The 25,004-nt window shown below is 42.9% G+C and overlaps 1 protein-coding gene across 1 annotated transcript in view; it reads right to left on the reverse strand.

The window, feature by feature from the left end:
* NUSAP1 (nucleolar and spindle associated protein 1) overlaps positions 1 to 25,004 on the reverse strand; it is a 62,353-nt gene that overhangs the window by 12,102 nt on the left and 25,247 nt on the right. Inside the window, exons 3-7 of the mRNA XM_075844760.1 lie at positions 19,439 to 19,600; positions 16,518 to 16,653; positions 14,442 to 14,534; positions 14,242 to 14,354; positions 3,075 to 3,125 (exon numbers count right to left, since the gene is read on the reverse strand). Coding sequence (XP_075700875.1) covers positions 3,075 to 3,125; positions 14,242 to 14,354; positions 14,442 to 14,534; positions 16,518 to 16,653; positions 19,439 to 19,600 — 555 coding nt within the window. The remainder of the gene's footprint in view (positions 1 to 3,074; positions 3,126 to 14,241; positions 14,355 to 14,441; positions 14,535 to 16,517; positions 16,654 to 19,438; positions 19,601 to 25,004) is intronic.

Here is a 25,004-nt window from a genome sequence, read left to right on the forward strand (position 1 = left end):
GCGTTACATCAGGGTGCCAACTAATATACAGCTGGCACCCGGCGGTGATGGTGCGGGCTCAGCTCCTGAGCCCGCACTATCACCGCAACGTAATGGTACTGCCCTTTGCGGGAAGCCCTGGCTGACAGCGCCGTATATATACGGGAAGGGGTTAAGGATTCTTTAATCAACAGACTTCTCACCACATGCTTGCCCGGATGGAAGGCCTGAAGGATCACTAAGCATGTGTTAACCCATTTAAAAATGTAGACTTTTTGTTTTTGTTTAAACAGAAAATTACTGTGTCCTAGTCTGAAGTCCTCATCCTCCACGTATGTCACTCTATGGTAAAATTAAAAGATCCCCCTCCCCCATTCACATAATTCATCCATAGACGAGTGTGATATACATGTGCAGTCTTTATTGCAAAGTTGCACCCCACATTTTTAACGTGCACTATGGCCTATATGAGCGTTACAAAGAGAGTTGTGGGTGTAGTAAATATAAAATCACACGAACTATGTCAAAATCATGTACAAATCAGATTATTCCTCTGGCCTATATACAGAGAATCACAAACAGAAATTGGTATTTTGTACTGTCACGTAGGTAGAAAAACTAAAAGAACTTGGTAACCCTTTTTCAATCCATCGAAAGCATGGATCCATTGCCCTTGAGTAAAGATGGTATATGAACTAAGCCAGTGAAAAGGGTTTTGTGTACATAATGCTTACTGTAAGAATTAAAAGTTCCACAACTTTCTAATACACTTTAAGGGGAAGTTATTAAGACTGGCGTTTCATACACCTATGTTAATAGACTTCATAAATGTGCCGGCAAAAGCCTCTTAATAAGGCCCCATGCAGACGAACGTAAAAACGCCCGTAACTACGGCACGTTTTTACAGGCCCATGGACTTCTATTGGCCACGGGTACCTCCCTGTATGCTTACGGGAAGGTGCCCATGCCGTTGAAAAATATAGAACATGTCCTATTTTAGGCCGTAATTACAGCACGGGCAGGCGCATAGAAGTCTATGGGGCTCCCGTAATTACGGGAGCATTGCTAGGCGACGTCAGGGGATAGTCACTGTCCAGGGTGCTGAAAGAGTTAAACGATCGCCAGTAACTATTTCAGCACCCTGGACAGTGACTTCCGATCACAATATAGATCAACCTGTAAATAAAAAAAAGACGTTCATACTTACCCAGAACTCCCTGCTTCTTCCTCCAGTCCGGCCTCCTGCGATGACGTTTCAGCCCATGTGACCGCTGCAGCCAATCACAGGCTGCAGCGGTCACATGGACTGCTGCGTCATCCAGGGAGGTTGGGCTGGATGTCGAGAGGGACGCGTCACCAAGGCAACGGCCGAGTAAGTATGAATTTCTTTTACTTTTTCTGCGGAAAGGGCTGTCCCTTCTCTCTAGCCTGCACTGATAGAGAGAAGGGGCTGCCGATTACTGCAGTGGAATTTTGCAACGAAAACGTGCCCGTAAATACGGGTGGAATACGGGTGACACCGGTCCCGTATTTACGGGTGCAATACGTGTGGCCAAGGACCCGTATTTATGGGAGGACAAAAATACCTTTGTGTGCATGAGGCCTAAACGTGTTGCATCTTTTCAGCCTCGTCCGGACCTTATTTGTGACGCAGCACTACAATGTCCTTGTATGAGCGGCGCTGGAGTGATGAGGGAGCCAAAGAGGAGCGGTCAGTAAAATTATAATGGAAGGAGGTGCCCCATAGCGTAGAATCTACGCAAGCTAGGAGATTGTGCAGATTTGCAATATAATTTACGCCAGTTTTCTGGCATAATTGTAATAAATTTGACAGGCCATGGTGGCTACATCGCCTTTCTACAAAAGTGGTGAGGGTTGGAGTAAAAAGGCACAGCAAATTGTGACTTTTGGGCCCTTCTGCGACTTTTATACGCTAGAAAACTGATGCAGAAAGGTTGATAAATTACCCCCTATGTGTTGCAATTCCTCAACATTTTCTAGATCTTAGTTTGTGGTCAGTGAGTCAGAAGACACCCGTTTACATTCCGAGGCAAACAGCCCTTACATATCTAGTCCTGCTCCAGGACTTATTATATCCAGTCTAGGCAATGCTCTGAGCTAAACAGCCTGGAATCCAGACTGATACATTGTAGCAAACTACCAGATAATTTTGCAGCTGCTGCAGATGTATATAGCTCACAGAGCATTATTTCACTCACACTTAAAGAGGCTCTGTCACCAGATTTTGCAACCCCTATCTGCTATTGCAGCAGATAGACGCTGCAATGTAGATTACAGTAACATTTTTATTTTTAAAAAACGAGCATTTTTGGCCAAGTTATGGCCATTTTTGTATTTATGCAAATGAGGCTTGCAAAAGTACAACTGGGCGTGTTGAAAAGTAAAAGTACAACTGGGCGTGTATTATGTGCGTACATCGGGGCGTTTTTAATACTTTTACTAGCTGGGCGCTCTGAAGAGAAGTATAATCCACTTCTCTTCAGAACGCCCAGCTTCTGCCAGATCACGCTGTGACGTCACTCACAGGTCCTGCATCGTGTCAGACGAGCGAGGACACATCGGCACCAGAGGCTACAGATGATTCTGCAGCAGCAGCAGCATCAGCGTTTGCAGGTAAATCGATGTAGCTACTTACCTGCAAACGCTGATGCTGCTGCAGAATCATCTGTAGCCTCTGGTGCCGACACGATGCAGGACCTGGGGAAGTGACGTCACAGCGTGATCTGCCAGAAGCTGGGCGTTCTGAAGAGAAGTGGATGATACTTCTCGTCAGAACGCCCAGCTAGTAAAAATGCCCCGATGTACGCACATAATACACGCCCAGTTGTACTTTTGCAAGCCTCATTTGCATAAATACAAAAATGGCCATAACTTGGCCAAAAATGCTCGTTTTTTTAAAAAATAAAAACGTTACTGTAATCTACATTGCAGCGCCGATCTGCTGCAATAGCAGATAGGGGTTGCAAAATCTGGTGACAGAGCCTCTTTAACTTAATATCTTAAAAGTTGTAGAGCTTTTTTTTTTTTTTTTTCACAGCATAGAGAATTAGACGACATGGTGCTCATGGCTTTACCTTCGTATTGCTGCCTGGTGTCTTTTGTGAAATCTGGTTAGAGTTCAGCGTCTGCTTGGCAGAAGGAAAAAAAAAATATCTTAAAATTATACTTTATGAATATTTGCAAATGAGCAGTTATGTAGGTCAAGTAATGGCACAATTGAATGATACACTAGACCATAAATTAGAGCTTTCTAACAAAACCTCCATGGATTGCTATATACAGGATCATTCGTGTATAAATTGGTCGCAGGTATCAATAGGAGCCGCAAGGTGGTCTCCTCAGCTCTCAAATTACACTAACGATTTCCCGGAGGCCACTCTCCGCTTAAACAAAGTTATCATCAACCCAACACTGAAATTTTTAATACATTTCTGGAAAGGTCCACGTATACTATTATCTTAACAACATTTCGGTTCTCTATAATTTTCACTATGTGGGGGACTATGGAGTTCCTCTTGGCTTCTACTGTATGGATTTTGTACACATAATAAAAATGACTCGAGAGGAGGAGAGGGGCTGGCACGGTCAAGCCAAAAGTTTATAGTTGAATGGAGATTCCCAGTGGCACTAATCACATTAACAGATTTTGGCAATCAACACAGGGCGCTCATCGACCAGCAAAGTACATAAAACTTGAAATCCAAGAAATAGAAAAAAAAAAAAAAATGATTGAGACAATCACCGGCTGTGGCAATGAATTATTTTATTCAAGATCTTGGTTGAAAACAATGTGAAATAAGCCTACAGCCGTTTTGCGTAGACATGCTTTATCAAGGCCCTGGCGTCACTTCTTTCCTGCCCATTTTATATCCATGTGTCACTACGTATTTACATAACAAACCTTCGCCTCATGGAAAAGAAAAATGCACAACACACGATTTCAGGTAACGTAACATTTATTATGTAACATCAAAAGAACATGACAATGTTTCTCTTAAAATATTATTTATAGATTATAAACGCACATAGATTGTTTGGGTCATAAAGACCGAGCGGTCCTAGTGCCCGTCTTTAGGAGGATTTCAGCCTCTTGTTGTAATGGACACACAATCCCATCTCCCCGGACAGTATTGGCTTTATTTGCATGATCCCCGCAAATCGCGTGCACCGGGCATTATTATTTGCATATTTCTCTTGCATTTGCTGTATTAATCTAGGGCGGCCCTGACCTGTATTTAATGTCCGTATATGTTCACGGAATCTTTTATACAACGGTCGTATTGCTTTTCCTTTATACAATCTACCACAAGTGCAAACAACCACATATAACCTGTAGGACAAAACGCGCGGCCCCCTAAATTAAGGTTCCCAGTGCGTATTAATGAATTGCAGAAACTGCATTGCCCGCATTTGTGATTGCCTTTCGCCCACATTCCTACTAACCAGTTTTCTTTTTGTGAAAAAATTACCCTTAACCTCTTCCCGCGCTGCTCCGCAATAGTACGTCCTGCAAAGGGGTTAGTTCCCGCATCAGGACGTACTATTGCGGAGTAGTTCCCGGCGCACACTGTCCTAACGGACAGTGTACGGGAACCGGGAGGTCAGCTGTCCCCGACAGCTGACACTCCAGCCTTGCCGGTCAGCAGACCATCACCGCTGATTTCGGCAATTAACCCCATAAATGCGGCGACGGATTGCCGTTGTCGCATTTAAGTGGTTTGAAGCACATCGGCAGCCCCCACGAAGTGATCGTGGGGGCTACCGATGCTTGTTGTGGCAATCGGAGGTCAGACAAGGACCTCCGGGTTGCCATGTACGGAAGCCTCGGAGGAGCAGCCTCCGGCCGGTCCTCCTCGGCTTCCTGTCAGTGTGACTGTCACGTCACAATGACAGTTAGAACACATTGCTCTACGTGTGTAGTGTAATGTGTTCCAGCAGCTATCAAAGCTGCAAGTCTAAGTGTCCCCTAGTGGGACAAGTGAAAAAAGTAAAAAAAAAAAAAATGATAATAAAAATTTAAAAATAAGTTAGAAGCGATATAAACAAACACTGAATTTTTTTCCTGTAAGAAGTCTTTCATTATAGGAAAAAAATGAACACGTTAAAAAAAAGTACACCGCGTTCGTAACGACCCCAACTATAAAACTATAATGTTATTTTTCCCGCACGATGAACACCCCAAAAAAAATAAAATAAAAAAAATCTATAAAAAAACTACACCAGAATCGTTTTTTTTTGGTCACCACCCCTCCCAAAATAGAGAATAAAAAGTGATCAAAAAGTCGCATGTACCCGAAAATAATACCGATAAAAACTACAACCCGTCCCTCAAAAAACAAGCCCTTACACCGCTTTTTTTGACTGAAAAATAAAAAAAGGTACGGCTCTCAGAATATGGTGACACAAAAAATAAATTTTATAAAAGTGATTTTAGTGCGCAAACGCTGCAAAACATAAAAAAAATCCCCTATATACATATGGTATCGCCGTAATCGTACCGACCCGCAGAATAAAATATAATGGTCATTTATAGTGCACGGGGAACGCCGCAAAAAATAAAACTAAAAAATATTGTCAGAATTGCTTATTTTTGGTCACCCGGCTTGCAAAAAAAATAAATAAATAAATAAAAAAAAAAAAATCGCATGTACCCCAAAATGGTACCAATGGAAAGTACAGATTGTCCCGCAACAAATAAGTCCTCACGCTGCTCCGGTGGTGAAAAAAATAAAGAAGTTCTGGCTCTCAGAATATGGCGATGCAAAATGTGCAGTGTTTTCTAAATGCGGATAAGATCGGGCGCCATTTATCAGTGCGACGCCGGCCATACATCTATGATTATTTATTTACCGCATTTTTATACCCTCTTATTATGCCCTGATGTTCTCCGCACATATTACATATGCCCCCACATTATAAACTGAAATACCAGCAAAATCCCAGACAAAACTACTACCAAGCAAAATCTGCGCTCCAAAAGCCAAATGGCGCCCCTCCCTTCTGAGCCCTGCAGCGTGCCCAAACAGCCGTTTGTGCCCACATATATGGCATCGCCATACCCGGGAGAACCCGCTTAACGCTTTATGAGGTATTTGTCTTCAGTGGCACAAACTGGGCACGACATTATGCACTAAAATGGCATATCAGTGGAAAATTGCAATATTCACACCATCCGCTGTGCATTAACCCTTTTGAGCACTATGACTTAATAGCACGTCATAGTGCGGGGGTGATGTATGGAGCGGGCTCACGTGCTGAGCCCGCTCCATACGCTGCGGGTGTCGGCTGTGTATTACAGCTGACACCCGGGACTAACGGACAGGAACAGCGATCGCGCTGTTACATGAGTCTGTAAAAACAACAATACACTGCAATACATTAGTAGCAGCATATTGTACCCGCGATCCAATGATCGCTGGTACAAGTCCCCTAAGGGGACTAATAAAATGTGTAGAAGAATTAAAGTTATTAGTAGTGAGAAAGAAAAAAGTTTAATGTTAAAAAAAACACCAAAAAAACCTTTTCCCATTTTTCTTCAAAAGTAATGTAAAAAAATAAACAGAATTGATATCGCTACGTCCGTAAAAGGCCGAACTATTACAATATACCATTATTTAACTCGCACGGTGAACACCGTAAAAAACCTAAATAATTTAAACCGCCAAAATTGCTGTAGTTTTCGCTTTTACCGCACGGCGAAAGCTGTAAAAACGACGCAGCCAGGTCTTATATGCTGGGAGGGCATGATGTGCTGGCGTTTGGTTTGGCATGCAGAGCAGCCCGCCTTAGCTAACATTAGCGGCGTTACAAATAGGCTGTGATCCGGCAAGATATGCTATGCCTGTCGACCAGCACATTATCCCTCCACGTATTACACATAGTACTGACACCCCATGTACTATTCACAGCACTGACCCCCATTCATCACACATATACTTTTTATTACATTATCACACAGTTCTGACACTTCCATACATACACATTTCTTTCTTACCACACATTCACACCCTAGCACTACACTGACACTCATTTATTGCACACTTGTGAGCACTTTGTTCGCCACTACCCTCAAGACTAGTGGGAGTGGCTATCACTATTTAATGCACCCTCCTTCTGCAGCATTCCTTGACCTGTCTGCGTCCTGCTGGGAACGGGTTTTCACCCACCCACTTAGTAAGTATGGCCTTTTTTGTGGTTTTGTCTGAAAAGGAAGTTAAACTATTTTGGACTGTGAATTCATTGCAATCATAGAGACACTAATAGGTCACCTAGAGATATACGTATATATAAAGAAATCTCACAATATCAAGAGGATCTGGAATTCACTGCGAGGAGGAATCAGCTACATATACGGCACAGACTAAACTTGACAGAATTAATTCTATCCCGTACTGAAAGAATACTCCTTGGTGAAAGAAGAGCTTGAAAAAGCCAAAATGGATTGGGGAAAAAAAAAAAAAAAAGACTAAACAGAATTACAGTACCAAATGTTCACAGAAATAGTGAACAAAAAGATCGTCCCTATCCAGGTTGGAAATAAAGGAACGTAAAAAAGATAAATTAGGGATAAGAGTGACTTTGATAATGGCCACATCTTCAAGCGGAGAATCCAAAAATACAGACGTCCGAGAATCCAACAGAAAATCTCGGATTACTGGATCACCGACTCGGTATCGGACTCAAGCCACGGCGGAGAAGGGACCCAATATGGTCCCACTATGTATGGACAATCCTAACAGCCCCGTGGCTTAAGACAGCCATAGCCCTTTAGGAAGCGTACCCAAAGGGGACCCCAGAGACAAAAAAAAAAAAATGCAACGACGCAGGTGTCAAACGAAAGCAGGTCTCCTGGAGGAAGTAGGAGCTTGTGCTTCTAATGACACCAGTTTTGTTTGATTCCGGTGTCCCGAATTTAAACAGTGAGGTTATTGTGATCAGTCTTACAGATCTTAGATGGACATCGGATTGTATCTCCCTGCTTTCAAAAGGTCTTAACTACTGCATAAATTCAGAATTTGATTATACAAAGTTTTTATAGAGAGTTTTTTCAAATAGAGGGCTAACTAGAGAGACCCCTGTTGGGGAAAGAAGGCTCTGTCCCCACATTATAAGTGGCCTATCTTCTACATGATGTGATCGGCGCTGTAATGTAGATTACACCAGTGTTTTTTATTTAGAAAAACAATCATTTTTGACGGAGTTACAACCTATTTTAGATTTATGCTAATGCGTTTCTTCATGCCCAACTGGGCGTGTTTTACTTTTTGACCAAGTGGGCGTTGTGGAGAGGAGTGTAAGACGCTGACCAATCAGCGATATACACAGCATATAGTGATCTTGCAAATAAAGCCAATACTGTCTGGGGGAGATAGACACAGAATGCCATTACAAAAAGAGTCTGAAATCATCGTAAGGACAGGGGCACTAGGACCGCTCGGTCTTAATGACCCAAAAGTGTGTTTCTAACATAAATAATGATATTTTAACCCCTTAGTGACCAGCCCATTTTAGGCCTTAATGACCAAGCTATTTTATTCGTTTTTCTATAGTCGCATTCAAAGAGCTATAACGTTTTTATTTTTTCGTCTACATAGCTGTATGAGGACTTGTTTTTTGCGGGATTAGTTGTGCTTTTTAATAGCACCATTTTTGGGTACATATAATTTTTATATTAACTTTTATTAACCTTTTTGGGGGGGGGATTATAAAAAAAACCTGAAATTCCGCCATTGTTCTATGCGTTCTTAAATTGACGCCGTTCACTATGCGACGTAAATAACATGTTACCTTTATTCTATGGGTCGGTACGATTACGGCGATACCACATATGTAGAGGTTTTTTTATGTTTTACGACTTTTGCACAATAAAAACACTTTTGAACTAAAATTATTTGTTTTTGCATCGTCGCTTTCCAAGAGCCGTAATTTTTTTATTTTTCCATCAATATAGTGATTTTTTGGGCTTGTTTTCTGCGGGACAAGACGTAGTTTTGATTGGTACTGTTTTGGGGTACATGGGACTTATTGATTCATTTTTATTATGACTTTTTTGGGGGGCAATGGAAAAAAAATTGCAATTTCGCCATAGTTTTTTGCGTTTTTTTTTTTACGGTGTTCACTTTGCGGTTTAAATTACATATTAACTTTATTAATGGAGTCATTACGGTCGCGGCGATACCACATATGTGTACTTTTTTTTTTACACTTTTACTAAATCAAACCACTTTTTATGGAAAAAAATGATTTTTTTACTGTACTTTTTATTAATAATCTTTATTTCACTTTGATGACTTATTTTATTAGTCCCACTAGGGGACTTTACTGTGCGATGTTCCGATCGCTGCTATAATGCTCTGGTATACTTCGTATACCAGAGCATTATTGCCTGTCAGTGTAAATCTGACAGGCAATCTGTTAGGACGTGCCTCCGGCGCGTCCTAACAGGCATATGTCCAGGGCAGACCTGGGGGCTTTTATCAGTCCCCCGGCTGCCATGACACCCCATCGGAGACCCGCGATTGCATTCGCGGGCCGCCGATGGGTGACAGAGGGAGCGCACTCCCTCTGTAAACAAAGTTAAATGCCGCGGTCGCTATTGACGGCGGCATTTAACGGGTTAAACGGCCGCGATCGAAGTAAACTTCGGGCGCTGGAGCAGGAGCTCAGCCGTCATTGACGGCGGCATTTAACGGGTTAAACGGCCGCGATCGAAGTAAACTTCGATCGCGGGCGTTGGAGCAGGAGCTCAGCTGTCATCAGACAGCAGAGCCCCGGCTCCTGCACGGGAGACCCGTGCAGGACTTAGACTAGGCTGACGTGAAAAGGCGTCAGCCTAGCCTAAAGCCCATTAGTGAATCACGTAAAAAGGCGTATTAGTGGTCACTAAGGGGTTAAGAGAAACATTGTAATGTTATTTTGAGGTCACATAAGGCCCTGTTCACACAGTTTGACGAGTTTTTTGGCGTGGAAACCGCTCCGCAAACTTTAAAAAAACAAAAACGCCTGAAAATGCCTCCCGGTAAAAAGAAGCATTATGATCTATCTTGAGGCGGTTTCCGCCTCCAAAACCCCATTTCAATCAATGGGAGAAGGAAAAAAAACAGAAAAAAAGCTATGGGGGCATCCATGGGGACTGTTGGGCAAGGCTGCTCCGCATAGGCGCGGGAGTTTGGTGGTGTTGGGGAGGGATAGGGGGGCCCCAAGCAGAATTCTTGCAACAGAGCCCATGAGCCTTTAGCTATGCCCCTGTTTTATTGTTTTCAACATTGAAATTTAACGTGGGAAACACTGCAACAAATAAGCAGGGTTTCTACGCAAATACAATTGACATGCTGCAGAATAAAATCCTGCCCCGCAGGTCAATTCGAGCGTTTTTTTCCGCTGCGTATTTACGCAGCGTGTGGAGAAGACTTGTTTTATCTCATCCACTTTTCCGCTACTGTATTACGCCGCAGATTTTCCGTAGCATAAGACAGTTCACACATTGCGTAAATACGGCGTATACCTGCATTCTGATACCTAAGCCCCACGGTATAAATAACAAACTTTATTCAGCGGGCTGTTCCAAATTGGCAAATATACCAAATTAGTAAAACATACATAACCTATACAGCTTTTACACAGTAAAAACACTTTCAAAATTAATTTGTTTTTCTGTCTCCATATTTGAAGAGCCATAACTTTTTATTTATTGTGTTCAGCCGATGCAGTTGTACGAGATTTTTTTTTTTTTTTTGCGGGACGACTAGTTACAGGGTAGTTTTTATTGGTACCATTTTGGAGTAGATGCGACTTTTTGATCACTTTTTTAAAGGAAGGATTCACAGAAAACAGCAATTTTTTATTTCTTTTTTACAGCGTTGACATTGCGGCTTAAATAATGTAATAGCTTTATAGTTTAGGTCGTTACGGAGGCGTTAATACCAAAGATGTGTAACTATTTTACTTTATTTTGTTTAATAATAAAGCATTTTTGTAAGGGGAAAGGGTGGGTTTTTCATTTTGATCATTAAGTTTATTGAAAACTTTTTTTTACTAGTCCCACTAGGGGACTTTAATATGCAATCTTCCTATCGCTCCCTCCAAAAAAACTCAGATGTGGCGCTCGCTATTGAGCACCGCATTGGAGGGGTTGAACGGATGAGATCAATACAGATATCGATCTCACCCGTTCGAGCAGGGAGGCCCCCAGCTACCTCTGGTAGCTGAGAGCAGGGAGCTTTAACGGCTCCCTGCACTGTTTATTTATTCTGATGCAGCGCCGTGGAAAGGCTTATGCATCAGAATATCAGAATAAAGACCATTAGTGGCACCATTTTGGGCTACATATTATATATTAACTTTTTTTTTAGGGGGGGGGGGGAAATAGAAAAAAAAAAAGTTCACCGTCCGGCGCAAGTAACAGGTTACCTTTATTCTATGGGTTGGTACGATTTCAACAATACAATACAGTATATGTATAGGTTTATGTTTGACTACTTTTGCACAATAAAAGCACTTGAACTAAAAGTATTTGTTTTTTGCATCATTGCTTTCCAAGAGCCATAACTTTATTTTTTAGTCAATGTAGTGATATGAGGGCTTGTTTTTTGCGGGACGAGACGTAGTTTTCATTGGTACATGGAACGTATTAACTTTTATTAATTTTTTGGGGGCAATGGAAAAAAAACTAGCAATGCCATCAGCTTTTTGCGGGTTTTTTTTTTTTTTACGGCGTTCACCTTGCGGTTCAAATTACATGTTAACTTCATTGTTTGGGTCATTACGATCAAGGCGATTCAATATAGATGTACTTTAATTTCTTTTTTTACACTTTCTAAATAAAACAATTTTTTAGTGGGAAATTTGTTTTATTTTTTTTTTACTGTAATCTTTATTTGAAAAAATTTAACATCAGTTACATTACATTTGATTACATTATTTAACATCAGTTACTTATTTTCCCACTAGGGGACTTCACTATGCAATCTTTTGTTCCTAGATACAACAAAGCATTATTGCAGGTCAGTGTAAAACAGACAGGCAATCCATTAGGATGTGCCTCTGGCACGGCCAAATAGTCATATAGCCAGGGTAGGCCTGGGGACCTTTGTTAAGCCCCCAGCTGCCATGGCACCCAATCAGAGGCCCACGACTTCCATTTGCAGGCTGGCGATGGGTGACACAGGGAGCCCCCTCCCTCTGTAAATGTATTAAATGCTGCAGTCACCATTGACCGCAGACTTTAAAGGGTTAAAACGGCAGTGGTAGAAGCAGCTATCAGAAACCTCCTAAACGCCGTTCTAACTTACTCAGCTCTCGTTGCCTCCTGGCCACTTCCTGGTTATGTGGTCGGGAGTTACAGAGACAACCGAGCTCACTGAGCAACGCTGTTTCCGTAACTCCCATAGGAGTGAATGGGAGTTATGGAAACAGCGTAGCCACGGCAAGCTACGCTGTTTCCGTAGCTACCAACCACCTAACCATGAAGTGGTTGGGAGGCAGCGGAGCAGAGTAAGCTACAAAAGGATTTGCTCTCTGGAGGTTTTATCCCTGATACGCAGTTCTAACTGTGAGATCCAAATTTTAATAAGGATCTAGTCACGCAGGTACCTACAATACATGGTTTGAAGGCCCCTGTAGAGTCTTCACAAGTTCTCTTTAAATAATAGTCTTCATTCCCATCCATAGGGTTAGAAAGGAATCCTAGGTTTTCAAATGGTAAGGCATTTTTCCTATATTTTGGCTACTGGGGAATCTAGCCTAGGAATATTATCCCAATCTTTACAGACTTCTTCCATTTATGGACCTTAGGGATGCCAAGCTTTGTCAGGGATCTTCCACTCCTATTTAATAAGGCCGCTACATTTTTATGGATGGGAAAGGTTGTTTCTCTTGTCCCGAGTCCTCAAACATAATATCCTGGACTGACTGGGGCTCCTTCGGGTCATAGATATTCATGGTGGTTCTGACGGTCTTAAGGAGCTGATCTACGTCCTCAGCAGAGGACCGATTCTTTCCTCCCCAGTCTTCAGACGAATCGGCAAAAGAACCTAGCTCTCCCTATTACACATAGTTATCATATACAAGAGTCAGATACGTATGTCCTGCCAGAAGAGGTACTAGGTAATTCCCATTTCTTCCTTAGGGAAATGGCCAGGCTAATGGATTCCTCCAAGATAAATTTGTCTAAACACAATTGACTATATCTTTGTATAAAAGGCTGTACACTCCTTATTACAGCACTCGTCCAGATTTTTTTCTAGGACCATCTCTGGCCCAAAAACATTATATACATAAAAGGACAAGATTAGAATAAAAATCCCATGTCATCTTCAAAGTACCAAACTGGAAGATGTTGTAATGTCCAATCGATCAGCACGCCCTGCTGCTTCTCCTGGTTACTCCATTCTGGTCACTTGGTGGAGCCCATCTTCATTTAGGCCTAAATAAGTCTAGGATTGGGGGGGTGGAGCCCTCCGGCTATGGCATGCTGTAGCCACTCCGCCCGCTGGGGGCCGCCGGAACACGGCTTCCTAGGACGTAAGCACATCACCTCCGCCGGAAGTGGGCAACACATTACGGCGGAAGCCACAGAACGCCGTGCCATGTGTTCCGGCTCCCACTGAAGCGACAGCACAACACAAGGAGAATCCATCCATCTCCCTCCAGAGGAGATCTCACCCGCAGCACGATCCGGACCACCTCCGCAGAGTAACGCGCTGCCTAGGGGAGAAACCAGCCCAAGGTTTTAGGTTGCTCCTGAAGAGACTTACATCTTTAGAGTACCCCTAGGAGATCAGGTAAGGACCTGATGGGGGGTCTGCAATCCGGGAGAAGTGTTTTCATCAACCGGGCAATTCCAGCCGAAGGACATGAAACCTGACTGATGATATAAAAAAGGACGCACCTCTCCACATACCCAGTCTTCCTGTCTAGTGAATGGGATATCCTTCAGGGGTGCAGTGATTAGTGAAGAGGCAAAGTAGCACCTAGTCTCCAATGTAGCCTAGGGTGAACTAAATTCATAGCAGCCAATTGAAGAGTTTATAAAAATTTAAAAAAAAACATTAAATAAGTGAAAACCCAATCAAGAAAGAAATTTGACAGAATCAAATTCTAAGTTTGCAAACATGTCTGGACCTCTTCTAAAAAATTTAGTAATCGGTTTTTGTCAAAACGAACATTTTTGATTAGAAAAGACTACTTTTCTGTACGTTTTATTGAGAATATAAACGTGGCCACTTCAATACTTGTACATACGGTCACATCTTGGATGCAGCTGCTTAGTGCATCTAACCGCTTCTGCTTCCTCTCCAAATATTTGTCTATGGATTCCATCTTTCTGAAATGGGACTCATGCAGCCTCTTGAAATCTATGTTGAACACAGATCAATAATACATTTAATGATAGAAATATTTATTACAGTAAGGAAAACTTTAATGTTGGGTGTTTGACCTACTCGGTGTTGAGGGCTTTGATCCAGCCTTGGATACACCAGCACTCTTCGGAATCTTTCCGACAAGATTTTTACCAGAAGAGGGGTTACGTTTACCTAAAATAAAAAATAAAAAAGAGGTTCGAACACAAAATTTCTCCTTAATTTGTGCTTTCATAAAACGTGTGCTTGTGTGTAGTGATGAAATCGTGTCATGACTTTAGATCTTGGTATCATATTAAAGCTCAAATCTTAGCTTTTAAGTGATACCAGGCTCAAAGCTTCAATTGCAAAATTTGGGAGGAAGCAATTATTTGAAATCAGGGAGAAAGATGAAAAGTTGAACTTGAGGGTTCTTTCTACCTGTAAGGGAGTGGGTGAGGGATGCTGCATGAGATAGAAGGAAAGAATATCAACCTGTTACTGTCACGTTTCCCCTTTTACAGCCTCCCGTGACCCAAAAAGGGTGACAGGAACTTCCCTTCAAGTAATCCCCACCTCTTATCAATGAGAGAGAATATATATGTTCTAGGATTGTCACATTTAGGAAGGAGGGGGTGGGGGTGTCTGTCTTTTTCCAACTTTAGAGGGAAGATGATCAGTTACAGATCGAATCACCCCAGTGCATTATCAGACCATTTGTCAACTTTCTGACTCCGGTGCTTAATGCCACCTGGATCACCAATATTTTTGGTTTATTCAGCTCTGGATATAATGTGAAGATATTTGCATGCAGACACAGGCATAAGTGGCATGTTTGAACTCTGCACATCTTGTACTTTTATTATTAGGAGGGTATGTTGATCTAAGGCTCGGCTTTGGGCAGACACAAATATGAATTTTCATGCATTTTTTTTTTAACAAAATGTTTTACGCTTTGATGCAAAATTCCATGAATGCGCCCAGGAGTGTAAAGTATTTGGTTGCATTTTACAAATGTGTAAGGTGTCGGCTTTCAGGAAAAATAAAACGGTGTGGAGGTAAAATTATTTTATTATTTACGTACAGCAAAAGTATGAAAACTGCAACAGCGAAAGGGGCTATTTCATGAAAGACATTTATGGAATGCACAAGCTGCAGATCATGTTGCATCTGAATGGGGTTGCCTCTGCAGCATATGCATGAATTTCTGCAAGTTCCATTCAGATTAATAAATTTGCAGTGTGTGCAGGTGACCTTAGGGCGACCTTTCCCCACTTGCGACAGATGTGGCCACGTATACGTGTATCAGAAATCGTACCCTCACTTATCAAACATTTATGGCATATGATAGAGGCCATTTAAAAGGGGTTTTCTAGGAGAATGAATAAATAAACTTAAAGGGTAACTAAACGTTCAAACTTCTAAAATGTCCTAGTGACATGTCAGAACTTTTGAATGGTGGGGGTCCAAGCACCGAGACCTCCACCAAATCGCTAAAACAAAGCTGCTCAGTCGCTTAGTTTCTGTTCGGCTTTATCCGAAAATCAATGTAGCGGTGTATGGACTCAATAGGAAGTCTGGCGAGCCCCTACATCGGCTTTCCGGAAAAAGCCGAACAGAGACTAAGCGGCTGAGCGCTCACACGAAACTCAAAACTTCTGACAGGTTACCCTTGAAGTTAAAATGCCGTTGAAAAGGGACATCATTTTGACTACCTGGAGTTAAAGACTGTCGTGTAACAACTTTCATTCAAGGGATCAGATGTAAATTTGTGTTGATCTCTATGTGATCTGTGCGTCCCACGGTAAGTATACAGCTCCCCAACTTTCATATTTGTACCCGACTCCCCCATTAACATAGAAACAAGTATGATCTGTTATTTCTATGAAGCAGGGAAAATGAGCAGTTGTTTTCATACAGATTGAGAAATCTATAATAAAATTTGTCGAAGGCTCCTTACAAATTGTCAGAATGACGGACACTGCGAGGGAGCATGATGGACCCCACCCCCCATTATAAGTCAATGGGGGTGGGCCGGCTGCCGTGGTACCCATCGTATGATGCATCTGGCACTGCGTCATGAACTGAAATCATGACGCAGATATGAAGAGGACCCTACAGTTACATTATTGATGTAATGATAGACTAGACAGTAAATGTCATTTTGCAGCTACATACTTCGCCTCCTTGTCTTTATCTCAGCAGTGTTTGCTGTATTCTCCCGAGTCTCATCGTCGGTTCTTTGTGGCTTCTGCAGCGTGCTTCCAGAAGCAGGAATAGAAGTTTCCTCTACATCGTTTTCAGCACCATCCCCCTAGAGATTAGTAAATATTAGCCTTTGCAGTCACCTTTCTAAATATCAAAGCCCGAGAGGCCTTTTAGTATAAGCGGGTAGTATCAGGTTCTTCTACCTAGAATCATTGCAGGTCACATTATTTCTAGAAAACAAAACCTGCTCTAGCACTTTTTGAATATTTTTGTTTTTAGAATTTCAATACAAAAGAACAAACAGTACTAACAAATAAAGTACCGTATTAACATTGCCAAGTCAGCTTCAAATTAAAAACCGTTGACAGATTGAGTAAAAGACTTGGGCAAAAAAAATTGTACAGGGTAAGAAATTCATTTGAATAGAAGACCAGTAGCAAGGATCAGAAATAGAGGTCTTCTAAACCGGTCAGTTGAAGTACTAGAGCGGTTTCTTATACACAGTCTCTGCAGCTCTGCTACATACACACCAGGACAAGCTCCTGAGGCAGCGCCCCCAACAGTACGGCTGCTGGAAACCCTCACAATTTGAGCCGACCTGAAATCCTGTGACCAGCTCCAATCTGGCAGCCAGTTCACATTTACCATGCAGTGACTCTGTAGTATTACGGTGTGCACATTGTAGTCAATGGGGAACCATTTAAAGCGGTTCTGTCACCAGATTATAAGTGCCCTATCTCCTACATAATCTGATTGGTGCTGTAATGTAGATAACAGCAGTGGTTTTTATTTTGAAAAACGATCATTTTTGAGCAAGCTATGAGCTAGTTTAGATTTATGCTAATGAGTTTCTTAATAGACAACTGGGCGTGTTTTTACTTTTTACCAACTGGGTGTTGTACAGAGGAGTGTATGAGGCTGACCAATCAGCGTCATACACTTCTCATTGTTCCAGCCCAGCGTGATCGACAGCACAGTGTGATTGTGCAGTGAAAGAAGTAAACACGCCCAGTTGCTAAAAACACAATACACGCCCAGTTGTCCATTAGAAAGGCTAATTTGCATAAATATAAAATTGCTCACAACTTAGCCAAAAATGACAGTATAAAAAAAAAAAAAAAAAAAAAAAAACACGAACGTTACTGTTATCTACATTGCAGCACCGATCACATGCAATAGGAGATAGGTGTTTGATAATCTGGTGACAGAGCCTCTTTAATACACAACTGCGCCGAGTCCTCCAGAACCCTCAGGAGTATCCTTTGCAGCATCTCTCGGCTCTGGCTAAACTGATATAGACAAATGGGTTTGTCCATGGTTGACAACCATTAAGTGGACAGTCACTGTCCTGTTTTAATGGGCAGAGGTAACCATTGGTCAAGGAACATGGAGGACAACACCTGCATGGTAATGAGAAAGTAGCTCCATAGGAAGGGTATTCTGAACCCTTGTTGGAGAGGGCATTTCAGGGAATAGACAGCTGCTGAGTTTTGGTAAAGGAAATCTGTGAGCAGTTTTGAAGCCTCAAGACTGTGGACAGCAAGATGTAGGGGAGGGCGTTGTAATGCTACATTTTCTCTCGGTCATGCAAATTGCATGACCAAGAAACCGAGGTTTAATTCCACCACCGCAAGTGCCACTCTCTTGAGTGACTGCTCTAGTGGCCAATCAGGAGACAGAGCGGTCACTCAGAGCAAAGGGGCGAGGCTGACAAGAGTGCAGTGAGAACCAAGGAGCATTTTAACATCAAGTCCCACCTCAGTGGCACTTACAAGTTGCTTAATTTCCCTGCTGTTTGTTGCATGACTGAGACAAAGAGGTATAGTCACAATACTCTAACCCTCTACTATATTGCTCTGCCAGGAGTTTTGAGGCCTCAAGACTGCTGACAGCTTCCTTTAAACCCTATCCAGAGATCCGCAGTATATATATCGGGAGAACGACACAGGCTCACAGGCTTTAACCAGTCAATAGCGCCGGCGGCACTTAAATGGCTAGAAAAAGGGGGGTGCCCCCTGTAACAGTGCAAGGGCCCTGTTGGTTAGCATGGCAGCCTGATGAAGGCCCCTGGTCTGCCATCTTTGTATTCCTATGAAGCGGTGCCTTAAGCAGGGCTTCATAGGAGTGTGTGTCAGTATCATGATTTACTGCAATACATTAGTATTGCCGTATATCATGCAAGCGGTCCAACGATCGCTGGATGAAGTCTCCTAGGGGGACAAGTAAAAAAAATTAATGATCTACCCATTTTCCAGAATTTAGTCTCAAGGATATATGTTATCAATATTCAACACCCAGAACTTCCGTCGATTAGCAGAATATGGGGATGTGGCTACAGTGTCGTACATATGGTTGCCTGTGTAAACAATTAATAGGGAGCAGTGCTCGCTGGGACACTGCAGTCCCTTCATTCTACCAAGTTCGATTAAAACAAATGAAATATTGATGGCCTAGCTTAAGTTTAGCCAATCAATATTAAAGTCCTGGAAAACACCCTTTAACAACCCAACACTAGCTTAGTTGCGTAGACTAAATCAACGGTGATCCAAGAAAGGTTTACCTTTTACTGTATACCTTTGCATGGAATTGTGTAGCCTACTATGCTATTCCATACCACAAACAGAAAAAAAAACAGCGAATACTGGCCTGGCATTTGGTAAATGGATGCTATTTTGGCATACCTCGGGTGAATGGGGGGCCAATGGATACATTTGGCATATATACTGGGAGCTTTACCATGGAATACGATGAACATAGGGCCTGTTCACATCAGCTTTTGGCTCGAAGTAAGATTTGGGGCTTTGGTTCAATCTGACAAAATGGAGTTTCATTTTCTGTCTGGAGACGGACATTAATACTTTTTCTATTCAAACACACAAAACACATAGTACCTGAAAGAGTTTCATTTTGTTCTCCCTCTCTGGACTGGAATCAACTTGGATTTCCTTTTTACCCCGACCACGTCTGTGTGTAACATGGCATGAAGAAGTCTTCTCTTCTTCATCTAGTCTGCCTTGTGCATCATCAGGTAGGGTAGAGTTACCATCTGAATCCTATAAAATCAATCACAATATACCTTATATGCGGTCTACTTTGTGATCTATTACAGGCTACTAAAAGATAGAGACGGGCTAATGGTGCAAATAAAACAAACAAGCTAGTGTGCAACAGTCTGCAGGCAACCTCCATCTGCAAGTGTGGTGAAGCGCACCCTGAGGTTTCCATTCAGAAAAGTAAAAACAATGGTTACCAACACTTACCATTGAAAGTCAGTGATCGCATATACCAGGAAACTAGTAACAACAATATAATTCCATTAGAATACAATAACACTGCTCCAGAAAATAAAGCTGATTTTTGCTTGAGCAGTCTGTTCCCCCTTTGGTGTTTTTCCTGTTTTGTTGCATTACCCCAAAAATACATTTTATTTCAAGGTTGTGTTTGTACCATTTGATTTACACAACATGCCTACCACTTTGAAGGTGCAAAAGATGATAATTACTCTCACCATTAATTTAATTTCCCGTTAACCTCCACAGCATCACTGACCGGAGGGTTCCCCCACCCCAAGGGACAGGAAACAACAAGGCGTATTTCCATAAAAGGTTCCTTCCTCTTACCTGTTCAGTTACTACCCGGGAAACATATTGGTTCAAAACACAATTTATTAAGATAGACATTATGCATTTATCTACATGACAGAGAAACATTTTTTTATAGTGCCAATTAGGCAGGGGATCCAGTGCCGCTGTGGAGGTTAACGGGAACTCAAACTACCGGTAAGAGTAGTTATCCTTCCGCAAAACACCTCCACAGCGGCACAGACAGGAGGATTAACAGAGAAGACCGGGTGGGACAGCAGATAGACCTTTACACCGGAAGGTAATGTCACTGTTAGAACCAACCTCTAGTTTATAATGGCGAAAGAAAGGGTCTGGATTCGCCCAAGTCGCTGTACTAATTTGTTCAAGGGAGGCAGAGGCCTCCCCAGGCCCAGGATTCGGTCATTGCCCTGGTGGAATGGGCCTTCAGTCCCTCAGGAACAGGAAGATCTCTAATTTGATAAAGTTGAAATTGCAAATTTTATCTATCGTGCAATATTAATTTTACTAGCACCAACACCTTATTTTTTCCCTGGGAACTGAAGTAGATAATCAGGCTTTTGAAATTCCTGTTCCCTGTAGAGAAGATAACACACCTCTTTGAACATCCAACCTGTGGAATTCTTCTTCCATCTCATTAGCCAGGTTTTGACAAAAGGACGGAAGACATTTCCTGATGATCGTGGAAATTTGAAACCATTTTCGGTAAGAAGGATGGATGGTGCTTTAACCTCTTCCTGCCCTGCAACGCAACTGTACGTCCAGGCGAGGGGTTACTTCCCGCACCAGGACGTATAGTTACTGCGTGCTTCCCGGTGCACACTGTCCCAACCGACAGTGTCCGGGAACCAGGAGGTCAGCGGTCCCTGACAGAACGGTGGAGTAGTCCCATTTGTCCTTAGAGAATGTCAGAAAGGTTTTCAATTTTCTACGGTAGATCTTGGAAGTTATTTCTTTACGACTAAGTAGCAGAGTGGAAACTTTATCAGACAACCCCTTACTTTTCAAGAGAGAACATTCAGATTCCAGGCTGTTCTTAACCCCTTGATTCATCAACTATGATGAATTGGCCCGTGAGACAAATGACCCTGAAGTGGCATAGTCCAGTAAGCAGCAGAAACCAGGTCTTTTTGGGTCAAAAGGGGAGCGATCAGGATGACATGTGTTTTTTCCATGATGATCTTGGCTAGAATCCTGGGAATAAGGCCTCATGCACACGACCGTAAAAACACCCGTTATTGCGGGTCGTTATTACGACCCGCAATAACGGGCTCATAGGCTTCTGTTAGCCACGGGTACCTTCCCGTTTGCTCACGGGAAGGTACCCGTGCCGTTAAAAAAGATAGAACATGCCCTATTTCATGCCGTAATAACGGCACGGGCATCCCATAGAAGTCTATGGGGCTCCCGTAATCATGGGTGGCTGCGTGTGTTCACCCGTGATTACGGGAGCGTTGCGAGGTGAGGCGAGGTCAGGGGACTACCCGGTCTGCAGGCCACAGCCCAGTGGCGTAACTACCGCCGGGACTACAATGAAAACTATGGCAGAGCGGGGAGGTATCTCCCCGCTCTGCCATAAACAAGACATGTATCCCCTATCCTGTAAAAAATAAAAATAAAATACGTTCATACTTACCGACAACTTCCTGCTTCCTCCAGTCCGGTCTCCCGCCCGTTGCCTTGGTGACGCGTCCCTCTCGACATCCGGGCCGACGTCCTGGATGACGTTTCAGGCCATGTGACCGCTGCAGCCAATCACAGGTCAATCACAGGCTGCAGCGGTCACATGGACTGCCGCGTCATCCAGGGATGTCGGGCTGGATGTGAAGAGAGGGACGCGTCACCAAGACAACGGCCGGGTAAGTATGAATTTCTTTAACTTTTATTACAGAAAAGGCTGTCCCTTCTCTCTATCCTGCACTGATAGAGAGAAGGGGCTGCCGATTAGTGCAGTGCTATTTTGCTGCCAAAAACGTGCTCGTAAATACGGGTGGAATACGTGTGACACCGGACCCATATTTACGAGCACGGGTTCGTAAATACTGGTGCAAAACGGGTGGAATACGTGTGACACCGGACCCGTATTTACGCCAGTATTTACGGGTGTGAAAAAATACGGTCGTGTGCATGAGGCCTTAGAGCAAAGGGAAGAAAGGCATACAGAAGATCTTTTGGCCATGGTTTGCAAAGGGCATCTATTTGCAGTGGGTTGTCCTTTCTTGCCAGAGAAAATAAATTTGGCACCAGAAAATTTCTTATGGAGGCAAAGAGATCTAGGGCAGGTATCACCCACTTCTTGCATATCGACTGAAAGATTCCCCTGTTAAGTTTCCACTCCTCTCAGAGCCTCACTGCGGAGGAAATCTGCCATGTCGTTTTAATTTCCCTTGAGATAAACTGCTGTTAGGGACGGAACATTCTTACCCACCCCCAACAAAATATCTGGGCTGCTACCTGAAAGATTGTGGCTTCTTGTGCCCTCTTGTCTGTTGAGATAGGCTACTGTGGTGGCATTGGTGTCCATGGTACTCCTCTTAGGAGATTCTTTGTGATCATCTACAGCTCAGGGAGTTTGACTTGATGGAATCTTGATCTTTTTGTCTAGGAGGACTGGTTCTTTTTCACAAGAGGAAAGAAGAAAATTCTGGAGAACTCGAGTGGGCCTCGGCCCACAATACAGCTTGATTTGTGGATGTCAGTACTCCTAACAATTTCATTGCATCTCTGATGGTAACTGAAGAGAGACTTCGTGGAAACGTGAAATCTGGTTTATCAGAGATTGTGGGGTTTTTTTTTTGTTTTTTTTTAAACATTATTTATATTTCTTTGCTCTTTGCAACATCACAAATCAAAATGAACAATTGAGATAATTAAAATCTGAGAACATAAAAATAAAAACGCACAGGTATATGAACACTGTCAGGACATTACTGCAGGTGTAGAGGTAAGTATAAAAGCATTGTAGTAGAATCCTTTATGAAGTACAATATAGATAAAACTCCTATATGCAACAGTCACATGAGAGAAGCTATATACCCAACAGCATTGTCAGAAGGGAGGGTAAGGGATGGGCAGGGATACATAAAAGGAAGCAGGAACAGGGGGATGGGAGAGGATCCACATCTACCCCATTTGCCAGATGTCATACAAAAGAGAACAGGGTTAAAGCATCTTGTAAAGTAAGGTAAATTAGAGGAGTCCATTCCTATGGGGTAGATGGTTGCGGTGTCAGAATCTGGAAATCAACCCAAGGCTGCCAAATTTTAAGAAAAGTATCATGCCGTCTGTCAGCCCAACTAGATAATTCTTCAAAAATCGACAGATTTGAGCAACTTTAGTTAACCAAGTTTGCAAAGAGGGTGGTTGAGTCTGCAACCAATAAAGCGGTATCAGAGCTTTCGTCGCTGCGAGTGTGTGGTTAAGTTACGTTTTGAAGGCTTATGCACTCCAGAAGGTTTAGAGAAAGCAAATCATATTGTCATGAACAAAATACACAGTAAACAGTGAGGTCCCTGTTCTTCCCAAACCTCTGTCCCTACCTACTTGTACGACCCGACCAAAAACGACGGCGCACAACTGGGCGGTGTTCCCATTACTGGTAAAAGTGAAAATGACAAACAAATAAGACAGACAGTACGAAATAACAAAGGGTAACCTGGGAAGTACACGGAGGGAGAGGCAGGGCAATTGCGCCGCGAACAAGTCCGGACGCAAAAAGCGGAGTCAGGCAGGCAGGGTCAAACCGGGAGAGAGCGGAAAAAACAAAAAAGTCAGAAGGCAAACAAGTCAGGAGTCCAGCCGAGGACAGGTCACAAGAAGTCAAAAAGCAAGTCGCTTGTCTGAAACAAGGGAAAGCACCAGGAAAGGAAAAACTAATTACAGACAAAGGCCAACTATCCCAGGCTGAACTAAATGAGAGGGTGGGAGCTCAGGAACATCAGCCAGGCTTTGATTGGCCTGACGCTCCTGAGCTCCTATTGGCTGCAGATTGCCTCAGTCTGCCAGGCGACGCCCTAGCGAGCAACTATCGATGTCCTGGAGACCAAGGGAGCCGCAGGCAGAGAGTACGTGACACATATCAAATGATAAGACCAAATCAGTATCAGTGATCTGCCTGATCATTCCTTCAACCTGTTCCCAAAAGGGAGTAATAATCGGGCAGGACCACCATATGTGTGCGTGTATGTTCCAATGTCCGCTATGCATCTCCAACAATTCGCTGAATCTGCCATGTTATGTGCACGTAAGAACTCAGGTGTTCTGTACCATCTGGATAAGTGCTTATAGCGGTTTTAGAGATTTCTCTAAGTTTATTAGCCATCCTAAGTTGGTGAAGGCCTTTTGGATGAACTGAAGATGTGTTAAAAGAACCACCACTGATGGAGCAGAATTAAAAAATAGTCTAGGTATGGTACAATCTGGATGCCTCTTAAACGTAATAAGGTAGTCCCCTTGGCCATGATCTTTGAGAATACTCTGGGAGCTGCACACAGACCAAAGGGTAGCGCTTGGAACGGCAAGTGGCACCATGCTAATCCATGAGTACTGTGATTCTGAGAAACTTCTGAGAATTTTGGTGTATTGGAACATGGTAATAAGCATCACTCAGGTCCCGAGATGCATTGAAGGAGTCCTGACATAGAATGTTTACCGTCAACCGAATGGTTGATATACCCATTACAAATTTCAAATATATTTTTGGGCCATGATTGTGTTAACACTACGTAGTGTAATGTATTATAGCGGTCAGTGTGACACTGACAGGAAGCCTATTAGGACCAGCCCAAGGCTGGTCCTGATTGCCACACCCGGAGGCCATCGTCTGGCCTCTGGTTGCCATGCCAATCATCGGCAC

The sequence above is a fragment of the Rhinoderma darwinii genome, chromosome 12 (genome assembly GCF_050947455.1).
Source record: "Rhinoderma darwinii isolate aRhiDar2 chromosome 12, aRhiDar2.hap1, whole genome shotgun sequence".
In the NCBI taxonomy this organism is placed as follows: domain Eukaryota; kingdom Metazoa; phylum Chordata; class Amphibia; order Anura; family Rhinodermatidae; genus Rhinoderma; species Rhinoderma darwinii.